At 44.3% G+C, this 14,066-nt stretch overlaps 1 protein-coding gene across 4 annotated transcripts in view; it reads left to right on the top strand.

The window, feature by feature from the left end:
* The window catches only part of DIP2C (disco interacting protein 2 homolog C), a 319,556-nt gene extending 312,183 nt beyond the window's left edge, over positions 1-7,373 (top strand). For all 4 annotated transcript variants that reach the window (XM_061468029.1, XM_061468032.1, XM_061468031.1 and 1 more), the window contains one exon: positions 4,234-7,373. In XM_061468029.1, coding sequence (XP_061324013.1) covers positions 4,234-4,486 — 253 coding nt within the window. In that variant the 3' untranslated portion in view covers positions 4,487-7,373. The remainder of the gene's footprint in view (positions 1-4,233) is intronic.
* Positions 7,374-14,066: the final 6,693 nt, after the last annotated feature.

Here is a 14,066-nt window from a genome sequence, read left to right as displayed (position 1 = left end):
AGTTTTATATTCTAACCAGGAAAAGCAAACTGGTGGGAGTTCAAGCTTTAGGAGTGCTGTTATTAAAAGGAGTAAGCAAGCAAACATTTCAGATAAATGAACACACTGATAAACTTTATTAGTGAACACACTGTTACTTTTGAATTGGTTATTAATCAATCAAGCGGTGATCAAATCAAGGTCACAATGCAAATGGAAGCAATGAGTTAGTAATGGTGTTGTCTTAATCAATGTATCACATCATCAAATGCACACAGCAGGTAATCATTTCCTGTGGCCGACATGAGAACAAATTGCTTTTCATTAGTTTTGCATCAGAGGACTGAGTCAGGTGGTTGGTTTGTTTTGATATAACCTCAGCTCAGCTCTTTTTCTTTCAACTAAAATGAACCTGTCGCAACAGCCAGGGCAATTTAGCAAGTATAAGACGTGACTCTCCATTTCTCTTTTCAATCCTGGTTGCAAAGGTGTGGCCTGGAGCACTTCTTAATAATGAAGAATGAAGCACAGCAACCGAACTGGTTTCTTTAGTCCAAACACCTTGCTATTTTCTTAAATGTCTGTTAAAATTAAGGCAGTTAATTGCTTTGTTGACTGTAACTGAGGTTTTGCCTCATTGCCTCCTCCTTAGAGCATCATCACTGCTAGTATGGCCTTGTTCCAGCTAGCCATTACACAGGGTGGTAGATTCTGTGTCTTCATATGGACCAGTGTGAACGCTTCAAGGATGCTGTGAAATTTTCCTTGAAAATGTGTCACACCTCTATCAGCAGTGGATAGAAAGTTTTCTGATCTAGTTATGGCAGTGTTCAAAGCCAGGCTGGCTGGGGCTTCGACCAGCCTGGTCTACTGCAAGTTGTCCCTGCCCATGGCAAGGGGGTTGGAACTGGATGATCTTAAAGGCCCCTTCCAACCCAAACCATTCTATGATTCTATGATTTAGGGCAGCTCTTTTAGAAGATGGCCATAAATTCATAAATTGATGTGTTCAGCACTACCTGTTTGTCTGGGATTTGTGTGGCCTCAAAGTGTGAGCTCATGGCACACCACTTACTAGACCAGGTTGCTCAAAGCCCTGTCCAACCTGGCCTTGAACCCTGCCAGAGGTGGGGCATCTACAGCTTCCTTGGGCAGGCTATTCCAGTGTCTCACTGCTTTCACAGTGAGGAATTTCTACATTATATCTAACATAAATCTCCCATGTTTAAGTTTGAACTCTCTCCTGTTTAATAGCCAGTTAAATCTTTATATATGCTTTGTATATGCTTTTCTTTGGATGGGTGCATGAGCCTCTGTTCTTCTTCTTGGCTGCTGTTGTTTTGGTTAGAATGGCCAATGAAGGATTTAACTGTATCAATACCTATCACAAACACCAAGTACTAGGTATGTCCAGTCTGTAGATTGTAAAAATAGCCTCAGCTTTAAGAAACACACGCCTTTTTTTGTAGCATTCAACAGTTCTGAGGAACACGGTGACTTGTTGACTAACATGTGATCCTGCTGTGCAACTTCTGTCATTGAGGACCACATCTAAAAGGCCATTTAAAATTATTCTTGTCTCTTAAGAAATTCTAACACAAAATCAACAGCCTCTAACTCCGGACCTCCTGTGTCTCTATGCATAACAAGCAACAGAGTGGCACCATCTGGTTTTATTGTGAGGTGTAACTACGCCAGGCATTTTTGACAGTGTTTTTAATACTGCAGAGTACCTTTAGAAATAATGTATGTGTATGTGTTTTAATTAAAGCACGTTGTTGACTCATTTGAACTTCAAACCCTTGAAACAGAAGCAGAATGTAGTTTCCCGGGATTTGCTAAGAAGTGTTTTTCTCTCTCTGCATAATGGCACATAGGTAAAGCTACAGAAGGTATTTGGAGAAGAAAACCATTATGAGCCTCTTTTTCTGGTGGTGTTTAAGCAATTTTCTTGCTTTTCCTGAAGCATTTGGTGGGATAGAAGCAGTAGGAGGGACCATTCCCGTCTCAGTGCACTGGCTGTGTTGCAGCTGTTGGGTGTGACTCCATAGTTTCCTGAGAAAGTGCAGCCTTCCTGGGTGCCTAGTATTTTGGTTTGGTTTTTTCTTACTCATCTGGGCTGCAGAGTTAATGTATTCATGTGTGATACGTGCTGGCCAATTTAACTTAATCTCAACCGGTGAGAGCATAAAGCACAGTATTTCTTTTTACTCGCAGTGGTCACCAGTGAGTTACTGTCATGACATATGAAATGAGTTTTACATTAATTCGAAATCTTCTTAGGAATGTCAATGGTTCTAGGGCTTAATAGAAGCTTCATGAAGGTTTTGGGAACCAGTTCTGGGAACTCAGAAAAACTAACTTCTCCTAAGCTTAGGGAGCTGCTCCCGAATCTCGCCATTAATTGCTTTCCCATGTAACAAGGTAACAGTAGGTGTAAGGCACGGTTTCAAGTGCAAACTTATATTTTAATAAAACCTCCCCAGGCTTTTTGGTTACAACATACATAATACTAATTTCGATGTGAATGCAGCAATCCATAAAAATTCTAGGACCACTCTGAAGATGAAGACCTGTGCAGACCATTTAACGTTAATGTTGACTTTGTTGATGTTCAACATCAATCAAAACTTTCTAGAATGCCTGTGAAAACATAGTTCCAAATTAAAACTCATTTTGTAGCAGTACCGAGTCAAAAGGAGCCTGCAGAGCTTTGCTTTTTTGCTGCCCATTAGTTTTCCAGATCGATAAACACGTAAGAGTTCAATCAAATTAGTACTTTGGCGGGATCTGAGAATGATTTCTTTTTTATTAACACTAGGTACTTTTTCCCTAAAGTGCATTCTATTGAACATCAACATAGAGCACATTTTCATAGCTAACTTTTCGGCAAAGTAAGATATGTTACCAGAGTACAAGGTTTTTCAGAATTGTCTTGGTAGACTGAAACAGCGCACTTCTGTCTCAATCAAGTGTTGACCTTAGGGTAAGCAGCTCTTCTTGAATTTGGCTTATATACATAATATATTCTAACTTTCAGGTGCTTAGACTCAAGACAGTTCTGGGAAATTATTCCCTGATTTTATAAGGTAAAGCAGGGTAAAGTATAGGGTTTGATGTAGGAGATACATGTGTAGAATATCACTGTTTATGCTATGGAATAAGTTAGAAGAAGAAATAAGCGTCAAAAGTACAAGGAAGAATGAGATTACCCTTTGTGGAGCCTCAGTCCTGCTAACCTGTGAGACCTCAGAGGCTTTGGAGATATATGTAAGCGGGGAAGAGGATGGAGGGAAGCATACACCAACTTTCATACCATCCCAGCCTCCATATATGGGAAGATAAATGCATTTTTCCTTAGCCAGAAAAGATGCCCAGTAGCAGAAACCAGAATTTACCTGCTTCAGCTCAAGGGCTTAACCAAAATTTTGGACTCTTACACAGGTGGTTTTAGTAAAGAGAGAATAGTGTTCCCTTGACCATCTCACCTGTTAATAAGGGATGTAAAAACCACTGTCCCCTTAAACCCAGCAGAAATAAAACCCAGCAGAAATAAAACAGATGGAGACACTGCTTATTCCTGCATAAACCAACTGGTCCAGAAGAGTCACAGCTCTTCTGTGCTGAGTTCTGACCTGCCTGGGCAGCAGCCAGCCCAGTCCAGAAGGCACGTGCTGAGGAAGCCCCCTCTCCAGTCAGCTGGGGACCTCTGTGCAGCCTGCAGTATGCCACATAAATGTTCCCAGGGCTCCACACCCCTTTGCTAGGCAGAGTTTATCCCAAAGGTCTTTCAGCTTGGGCTGTGTTCCTGCTGTTCCTTTTGGTACCTCCTCTTTTAAGCTCCTTTGCTCTTCTGGGCTGCTCTTCAAAAAAACCCCAGAGAAGACACCTCCCTGCACACATCACTCATGCATGCCTCCATGAGCACAGCAGTGCTGTGACAGTTCTCTGGCTTCAGAGGGAACAGCGTGTTGTCTCACTACCTCCCAACATGACAGGCAAGGATTAGACTCGAGTTTCTGTGAAGTTTAGCCTAATACTTAGTGTTGCAGCAATATTAGAGAGCTAGCGGAGCAGTTGTTCTGCCCCTGCCTGCAGACATGTTGTCTCTCACTACCTACACTTTGTGGTGAGCATGCAGAAGGAGCCCAAGGAGCTGAAACAGAAGGTAACCAAGGTGGAATGAAAAGGGTGAAAAATAAAATGGGTTAAAAGGAAAAACACCACTAATACCATTTGTTTTTTTTTTTTCAGTGCGGTGTTTACTTGGACAAATTTGTTGGTCGTTGTAGTTGAGCTGGATGGATCAGAGCAAGAAGCTTTGGACCTGGTTCCTTTGGTCACCAACGTGGTCCTGGAGGAACATTATCTGATTGTAGGGGTGGTGGTGGTTGTGGACATTGGTGTAATTCCTATCAACTCCCGTGGAGAGAAACAACGTATGCACCTACGAGATGGATTTTTGGCAGACCAGCTAGATCCCATCTATGTGGCCTACAACATGTAGTCTTGTACCTTAAAGCTTCCATGGACTTTACTATAGATGTATAAAATTTTTTGGTGTCCACTAAAAAGTGTGCAGATAAGATGCTGACACTCATCAGAATGGAACTGTTTCTATTGCAACTTTTCAAAGCAGTCGCGATTGGCAGGAAATCAAATGTGAAATGTTTTCTTTTACCACTAAATTTTAGACAAGAAGGACTCTGGGGTAAGGCCCTTCAGTGTGTTGGAAAAGCCCATTTTAAACTTTTCTTTTTGCTTATTGGACAATACTGCTTTTTGAGTAACTGTGGCTTTGTATTTTACATTAAGTAAGCTGAAGTAGATTTTTGTTTTTTATTCTGCCCTCCAAATGGATTCTTTTCAAACAATTTGCATACTAATACAAAGAATTGTTTTCTTCGTTTGTTTTAATATGTCATAAAGAGCTGATGAATACAGATCCGTTACTAACTTAAGCCATTTTAGATCCCACGTCTTAGGAATCTATGTAGTGGTACGAGGAGAATACCCAAAGTAGCACCTTTCAATTAGAAATCTTGCAGCTTTCTGTCAGAGATGCTGAAAGCCCAAAGGCCAAAGAGCCTTTGCTGTTAGCGTTAGAATGGAAGAAATTTATAAATAAGGTGTATTTCGGCGATGAACTTGCAAATATCTTTGTACTAAACTAAAAAGATAAAATAAGTTAACTACTTCTTCTGTAATTATGTACAAAACGTTTAATTTATTTTGATCTCTTTAGAAGTATAAAAGAGAAAAAACATTCAAGAATATTAAACTCTTGAGATGTTTGCTAATATAAAAACAAAGTGTTGTATTATCTTGAGTGGATAGTATCACATCAGATATATATATATGAAATATAAATTCACTAATGACAAAAGATTTTAAAGTTTAAAATGCAGTACTTGTCACTTGCATGGTGTCTCCCACTGTAGATAATCAAATGTTACTCACAATTTTTTTGGAAGAAAAAAACAAAAAAAGCAATCCTGGATTGCTAAGTATCCCTGTCAAAAAGAATCCTCTAGATACCAGCAAGTGGAATTATTGCTGCCTTTAAGGCAGTGAATGAATTTAAGACTAAAAATGCACTACAGTAATTTTCTTTTCTTTGCCATGGAGGCAACAATAAATATTCGTGCTGGCATGTGCATACACTTGTTAGACTTAGAAAAGGCAGGTTGAGGAATAGCACTGTTGTCTAGCTGCAGAACTTTGTTGCACAATTTTTCTCATTGTTTTAGTTGGTGTTTTTATTGCTATAAGGAAATGTTTTGGGGTTATTTGCAGAGTTATCAGTTTGCCTCTCAGCTAGGACACGTAGCTCAGTGGCCAGTGCATCCAGTTTACATTTACAGGAAACGATTGTTTCGGTGGTCTTTAATTTATTCCTCAGCAGAGAGGAGTGTACAGTCACTACAAGCGAATTGGCACGAGCCGTGCATCTGCTAACTAGTCCCTAACAGCATTGAAACATCAGAGGAACCAATCTGCCTGTTGAAAGAACGGAGGAGTCCCACGGTCTCCAGGCCGAGGCCGTCGCGGGAGAAGAGTAGGAAAACATGCATCACAGCTGCCTTCATTTTGCTACCTTTGGATAAAAGTGAGGTGTGATTCCCCACTTCTGTTCTTTTCCCTGAACCCCATGCCCCTGTTTTTTAAATCCTTCCCCCTCCTTCATGTGGTTGTAACTGAATTGACTTGTTTGTGATCAAGAGTGGGATTTACCAGCTGCAGTCCAAGAATGCTTTTCTTATTGTCCCAGATGACGTACATGTGCTGGCTCTCATTACCGGATATGCATGACTAAGATTGTGGCAGGGCAAATGTAATCATGTTTATATCACGTATAAGGGAGTCTCGATGCTGGGTGTTTAAAATCTGTTTAAAAGGTAGGGACGTTTTAGTCTGCATGTACAGTACAGAGCATCTTGCCACATCAGACACGTTTTCTTTCTGCCTTCACTGTCCTGTGAATAGCCCCATTCATGCTCCGCAGACCAATCCTATATTTTGTCAACTTCATTTTCTGCTCCCTAAAAAGAATAAAATCTGTTCTTAATGGCAAGTTGTTGTAAGGTTTCAGACAAGATGTTGATTGATTACAAACATAATTGCAGTGTGTGAACTAACTTGTGAAGTCCTGCTATCGCTGATCTCAGAGCTGCAAAACAAATCTTGCTGTCGTTCAAAGCATCACTTTAACCTTCACGAAGTCAACTTTGCATTTGTAGAGAATAAAAGAACTGCAATGCAGTTGTGAAACGCAGTTAATAACAGCTCTCTTCTGCAACCTGTCATCCGTGGTTGTTAAATCCTGAGTAAAGAGAAATGATAAACTGAGTTTCTGGTTTTGTTGTGCAAGCAAAAGGAAGGAAACATATAAGCACCATCAGACTGAGCAATAAAGAAGGATTGTTCTGTATTAGAAACTGTACTGTAGATAAACCATTCATGAGAATGTATAAAATGTTTGTCTTGTGACCTTGTGCTTTTGGAGTCAGACAAAACCATGTAATCAACTTGATGCACATGCACAAAAAAAAAGAGGGTACACAATGAACATTTAAACACAAAACTAATCAAACAGGAGCAGATTCCTCATGGTGCTTGTTTATTATATATATTTAATCCTGCTTGACACTTTACCCAAGGGAAGACTGTCCCTTTTATCAGTTGAATGTTAGCAGCGTTATTTCATAGAGTGTGGTGACTGGTTAGAGAAATTCATGTAACTCAGCCAATCACAGTTTCAAACAAAAATTTTTATGTGCAAAGGACAGCAACCTTCTTGTATGTTAAACCACCAGTACGCTTTGTACATCTGTGATAACGCCTGTTTTATATTCAAATGAACAAATAAAAGCTTTTATTTTTGTTGCTCTGAACATATCAGTTTCTTAATTAGTCATCTAAAACGGAGCTCCCGAGGCCCACGGGTGCTCGGTGCAGGAGCCTGGAGAGCTATGCTGTAATTTTATTTTGTTTACCTCTCTTGTTGCATAATTTATTAGTACAAATCATTCTACTTTTAATGTTTGAATACTGGTGTGGGCATTTCTTGCTGGAAGACTTTCATATGGCGACAAATGGTTTTTGTGAAATGTTTTTTAATTCTTTTTAATATATTCCAATATACTGTTCACAGTTTTGCTGAAAGTGTAAAGATTATTGTAAAATCGGTAACATTTTGTGAGAAGCAATAACAAGCATTAGTACTGTAAAACCCCGCAAATTTGTCACTTATGGCTTTTGTTGCAAGGTCCTGCGACCAGCGTCCTGCTAAGCAGTGGCTTAAGGAAGTTATGGATCCAGGTTTTACATCTCTGCTGGAGCTTTCCACCAGTGGAATTATATGGGCAACTGCTTGGTCACACGTGTGGGGCTAGAACCCCTTGTTGGTTTAGAAACCTTGGACGACCAGATGAAACCCCAGGGAAATGGGATGTGCCAGTATCCGTTGGCTTCTCCAAAAATGCTGTGATTTCAGAGCTGGCTCTGAGCAGCAGCAGCAGCCCCTGAGAAGAGGCCCTAGCTTAGATTTTCCAAACATGATTTCAAAGGGTGGAATTTGGAGTGCTTGTGTCTTTCTAGCCCATCTGAGAAGTTCAGGGTATAAAAGCTTGTCTCTGATGGCTCAGATTTCAGGTTGCTCGTCACAAGAGTCAGGTGCAGGTTGGTGGACCTGCAATTTTCCAGAACAGAAAGTGCAGCACAAGAAGTGTGGGAGTTAAAGGGCAGGTTAGGGGCGGCAGGAGGAAGAGGATGGCAGAATGGCAGCTGGTTCCTGATTGGATTTTACAAATTATTCTATAAAACGAGAGAAAGGGTTTTACTGGTTTGGGCTGATGTGATTCAGGTATTTAAAAGGTCAAAATATTTCAAGTACACATCTTAAAAATGGGTTTTGCAAACAGGGGTTGAAACAGTGCAAAGACGGTGGGGAATCTCAACAACAAAAAATGGAGTAAGGTCAGAACAATTTCATGCACAATAAAAGCAGCGTAATGTATCATCATCAGATTGATATGAGCAAGGTAAGAACAGGAAAGCTTGTTAAAAGACCGTGCAGCTTTGTGTGTGTGTGGTTTTCAACACAAAAATTGCTTTATTTGCTCCATCACTGTCATCCCAGGCGGGGAAGGGGGGGACGTGCACAGAGATCAACAGCAAATCCTCACCAGTCACTTGTGAATGGAATCACAGGAGAACAGGTTTGGGGGAATGTCTGACTTTTACCAGCAGCTTTCTTCAGTCAGCAAAAACCTGTTGTAATAGGAAAAGATTTTGGTTAAAACTGGCTGAGATCTGAAGAGGAAAAAACAGGACCAGATCCGACATTCTGAAAATAGAAATTAATCATTCCATTTGGGGATAAAATATGAAAGTTCAACCTGAGTTATTTTTTGATATCCAGAGTGAGTGCTTCTTTTGGCAGCCTGCCTTCCCAAATGCTGTCATTCATCTTATCATGATCAGCAGGCTTTCCTTTCCAGGATATTGGAGGATATCACCTTAAAGCTGGTCCAGAAATCCTTTCAAGGCTTGCCTCAGTTGTACTGTACCTCACTGAAGTCAACATCCTTGAAACAGAAGCTTTCCCTTTCTCACCCAGCAAACCAACATCGGCCCGTTTCTGTACATTTTTAGCATGCATCCTGATGCTGAAAACTGCGTTAAAGGGCATCTAAAATCAATCATAGGTTCCCTAAGCAGGTCATGCTGCATCGTGCCAGCCACGATCAGCACCAGGAGTGCTCTTACACTGCTTTCTGGGCTGCATGGACAAGATTTTTTCAAAGCCAAGAAACTGTTGCATTCTCACAACACAATAATTAAACCAAAAATGATTGTAACATATTGTACAGCTTGGCCAGCTAATGGGCTGGCCCTAAAGGCACAAAGTTGATCTTGGTTTTATTTCATGCTTTGATAGGTTACATTGACAGGCTTCACAGAAAGGACTGTCCTGTGGAAGGGACTGAAGGAGGGGTTAAAGATAATGGAAGCACCACAACAGGGAAGGGTGTCCACGTGTGAGTGGCAGTGGGACAGGTGTGGAGATGCTGGGGAGAGGCACTGAGAATCGCTGTGCTGAGCCGTCACTGCTGAAGAGAACACTGGTGGCCGAAGCCATAAATGAAGGGCAGGTTTAGGAAGAGCATTTGGTGTAGAAGGGAGGTAAGGCTAGAAAAGAGAAGATTGTGCCTATGGAGGTGAAGGTCAAGTAACTGGGATTCCCTAACCCAGTGGTTCCAGAAACCTGATTTTAGAGGTTTACGTTTTAATTTTCCCACCTAGGGGAGCCCATTTTAGGTCAGGGAGCTCCAGGTGTGGGTTCAGAGCCCTGCTGCTCTTAGCACCCAATTCAGTCTGGCTTGGGTGAGCACCACCTGCTGAATTCAGCCAGGGGGGCTTTGGAATAAGACCCAAGAGTGGAAATGCATAGAGGACAGATGTGCAAGATTAGCACAGAGGTTATCCCAACCCGAAAGGTGCAGGAAACTAAAAAAACAAACAGGTCAGTATGAGGGAAAGGCAGGACTGAAGCAGGGAAGTGCTGAGGGAAGACCGGGGTAAGGAAAACAGCTGCATGCAAGAAGAAAATAATGTTTCCATGAAGCAAGGTTGGGAGGGGAGTACAGCATAGCCAGTATCCATGGAGCAGAGGAAGACAAGAATTTGAGCCGACAGCTGCCCAAAGGAAATCAGTGACTGAGGAGATACAAAGGAATTAAACTTTCCACTGCAGGCACACATGCTTAGTAACAGTCCAGGATGCCTCTCACAAACGTTTGGGTTCAGAGAGTTCCCTGAAATCCACAGGAAGGTGATTTTTGTGTGTCACCTTCCCCCCACGCCACACGCAGCTGCTCACTGGAGTGAGGATACACACTGGCGCGCATTTGCTGTGCTTGTGGCCTGTGGGGTGGGGTGAGCTGTGCTGCAGCTGCAGCAGCTCAGCCCAGGCTTGTGATGGGGCAGTGATGGAGTGCACAGCCCACAGATGCCTGGGTGCTGCAGGGGCACACATGGTCCTGGAAACTCACAGCGCACCCCACCAAAGCAGGGTGCAGGCCTGCGGAGACTGAATGAGGAGCGTTTAAATCCTTCCCTTCCCTCCTCCTCCAGCTCTTTGGTCAGTAAAGAGACAGAAAAAAGCAAATGAAGTGTGGCCTCAACTATAATTATTTTTGTTCTTTCAAAGGATGGAACAATCTTTTCATCTTGGGGGGAAGCCTTTTAACAGACCAAGGGGCTTTTAACTTTTGTTTTAAGCCATAATATATTATAAATGACTGATAGAGATCACTCCGTGCTGAAGATTTTCTAACAAAACCCAGATTGTTCTTAAATGAAACCTTTCACTAAAATGTTCCCATTTCCAGCAGATCACGTAACGGAGCCGTACCCTCACTGCAACAGCAGCACAACTGCGTTTTTGCTGTGCGTGCATGCAGACACGTGCACTTCCATTGCACTTCACTTACAACTACTTCACTTACAACTTACACCATTTACTTCTCCTGCACAGTAAAACCAGTGCATCTGCAGCGGAGAGACAGAGCCAGGATGCACGTGTCAGTCCTGACGTGACGAAGTGTAATGTTGGAGAAGAAAGCAACCAGAGACGCGGGTTATAACTGGGCTCATTGCCTGTCTGACTTAATTTGAGGTAAAATATATTTGTTCTGTTTTCCCAGTTTTGATTCGGAAATGCTGAGCCATAGGGAAGGTAACAATTGATCAGTGGACATGTTGAGAGCACTTGCTTGGTGCAGGGCTGCACTTCAAGTCATACTCTTTGAACAAAAAAGAACAAAAAAACCATGGGCCCACATTTGATGTTGGTTTGAACATGGATTAACACTGTGTCAGAGAGAGAATTTTCATGGGGGTCCTTAAAGAGTGGCAAGAGTTAAACGGCTCCCTCGCTGTGCCTGGGTGCTCCCCTTAGGAACTGCACAGGTATCTTGGAGGGCTCTCCTGGAGTTCAGCGTGATCAGTCCCTCTCCGCTGATGCAGAGCTCATAGCCTGCACCTCAGTTCGTGGGGAAAGGCCAGGCTGCAGGAGCACCCCAGTCTCAGTGTGCCCCATGGGAGGCGAGTGAAGCGAGGAGCCCCAGTGGAGTTGCACACAACCTCTGAGGTCAGAGGGATGTGATCATGCGAGGAACTTGAGTTCAGTAGATGGGAAGAAATTTGTCTGAAATTCCCTTCAGGGCAGCGTTTGCTCCTTGAGTGCCCTCGCACAGGAGCATTCCTGCCCTGAACACGGGATCAAGGCAACCAAACCGTGGACTGAAACATTGCTGAGAAAAATACAAAAGTAGAGGATAAAAGAAAGTCAAAACAAAAACCAAGAGGATCCTTTCTCAGCCCCAAACCCCACGGTTACTCCTTTGGATCCTGTTCTCCACTTCCATCCAGTGAGCCCTACTGAAGTCACATTAATCGAGATTGTAGAGGTGGCCCATGTAAAAGATGTTCAGGAATGTCCTGATGGGTGCCTCCAACCCTGCACCTGAGCTGTGTGTCCTGTGCAAGCAGAGTCCCCACTGACTGTCATTGTGTTGTAAAGTGACTGTTAAAAAGGGTTGAGGTGCCGAGGTGAGAAAGGAGAGATTTCACCCACATATCAAATTGCCACCCCATCGTCCTCCTGCATCTTATGGATGGGCAGGAGAAAATGGCCCTCCTCTTCCTTCTCCTCTTCCTCTGCCTCCTTCTCTTGCTCCTTTGCCTCCCCTCCTCCTCTTCTAAATGCTGCTGAAATCACTTTGAATGTCAGCCATAACAACTGCCATTGTGCAAAGCTCCTCCAGGCTCCAGGAGCTCTCAAGACTTTATAGTCCTCAATCAGTCAAGTTGGAGGACCTCGAATCACCATTAACTGTCACAGTGATTTCTGCCCTGCCGTGCTGAGGGTGATGCACAGAGCACAGCTTCTGCATCAGTATGCAGCCTTCTGAAAACAGACAACAAACAAAACCCAAGGGCTGCTGCAGGACAGGGGACTCTGGACATGGCTTTGCTGCACCAAATGGTGACTATAGTAAGCGGGAGAGATGGAAACATTCCTTCTGGCCAGGGGGGTCCTGACCAGAGATCAAGGTGGGGGCTGGCTGTGGTGGCCAAGCTCTCCCCAACGCCTGTGGGGCAGAGACAGTGAGGAGGGCTTGGGGAAGGACGGTGGCACTGGTTATGGGGGAGGCACAGGCTGGTGTAACTCTGCCCAGCCAGCCGCCATGCTGGGAGGGAGGTGCTGGCTGGGCCACACCAGGCAGTGGGCACAGGCGGAGAGCAGCAGACCGGCAGTGGGCACAGCAGACCGGCCTGGGCACGTGTTCAGGAGGCCTGGAGCTCTTGAGCTTGACTTCCTGGCTGCTCTTTCTCTGCACAGGCCTTTCCTGCAGCAGCTGATGCTTATTATTGTCAATAGCTTTCTCAAGGAGGCTCCTGCACCGGGCCAAGCTCAAGGTGCCCCAGAGCTTCCTCAGCTGGAGCTGGTAGCAGAGCCATCTCAATGGCACGGCACTGCAGGACAGATCCAGCGCCCCGTGGCAGGGACCAGCTGTGTGAGCTGCCTCCTGCTCCCATTCCAAGACCTGAAAATCCAGCGTCACCCACTGACTGGAGTGAGATACAGACCCAGGGCCTGGGTCCTTTTTGCACCTACCCGAACGCTGCACAGGGGCTCAGCATCTGCATTGCTGGTGGGACAGGGTGAGCGGTCCTGGGCTCTGGGTCAGCATCCAGCACCCACTCCCAATGGCTTGCTCAGCACAGAGCAGCTTCCTCATTGCTGTGATGGCCACTGTCATTAACACGACAGAATTAACATGCTGCTGGGTCCAGTGTCCGCAGGAAAAAATAACAAGCAATTGCATTACTGAGCTGCACATCTTTCATTTCTTCGGGGGAAAAAGAGGAGGCTTTCTGGCACTGATGGCCATTACAGACTTGTGAAAAGGCTCTGTCGCTCATTCAAGTGTTGTGTCAGCCAAGGAGATTCTCTCTCTAGTGCATAAGCCACGCATGGCAGAGTTCCTGGCTGTGCTTTTTCTTAGGGAGGGAGTCAGTGTCGCTCCTTGGCAGGGATGAGCCTGGGGCTCCTTGCCTGTGCTGTGCTGTGCTGCCTGTGCCACTGGGGCTTGGAGGCCTCATTTTGCTCCCTCCTGAGAGCACGCTAGACCTGCACAGCTCCTGTACATGGATACGGATTACTCCTCCTAACAAGGACAGTTAACTGGCTGCCCTCATCAGCCCAGGCGTGCAGGCGGGGTCCTGCCTCCTGATGGTGTGGCCCCCTTTTTGCTTTCAATGAAGCCGTTTCTCACCTGGAAGGCTCTGTTAAAGTAACAAGAGTGCACTGCTGTGCTCAAGCGTGGTAGGACAGCGGCTCAGCACCCGCCTGAACGGGCTACACAGTGCTCTTCCCATGGGAGCAGAAGCATAGGAGGCAAAGACCTTCCCATGGGAACAGGAGTGGAGGAGAGGCAGAGACTGAGCCACCTGCAGCGGCTGGCTGCAGGAGATACCTTTTCCATTAACAAAGTGGTTAAAAACAAAGCAGTGCT

The sequence above is a fragment of the Pezoporus flaviventris genome, unplaced genomic scaffold (assembly GCF_033815535.1).
Source record: "Pezoporus flaviventris isolate CSIRO_AGI_PZ_B2104156 unplaced genomic scaffold, CSIRO_AGI_Pfla_v1 ptg000047l, whole genome shotgun sequence".
NCBI lineage: Eukaryota > Metazoa > Chordata > Aves > Psittaciformes > Psittacidae > Pezoporus > Pezoporus flaviventris.
This window is presented reverse-complemented; position numbering and strand designations above follow the sequence as displayed.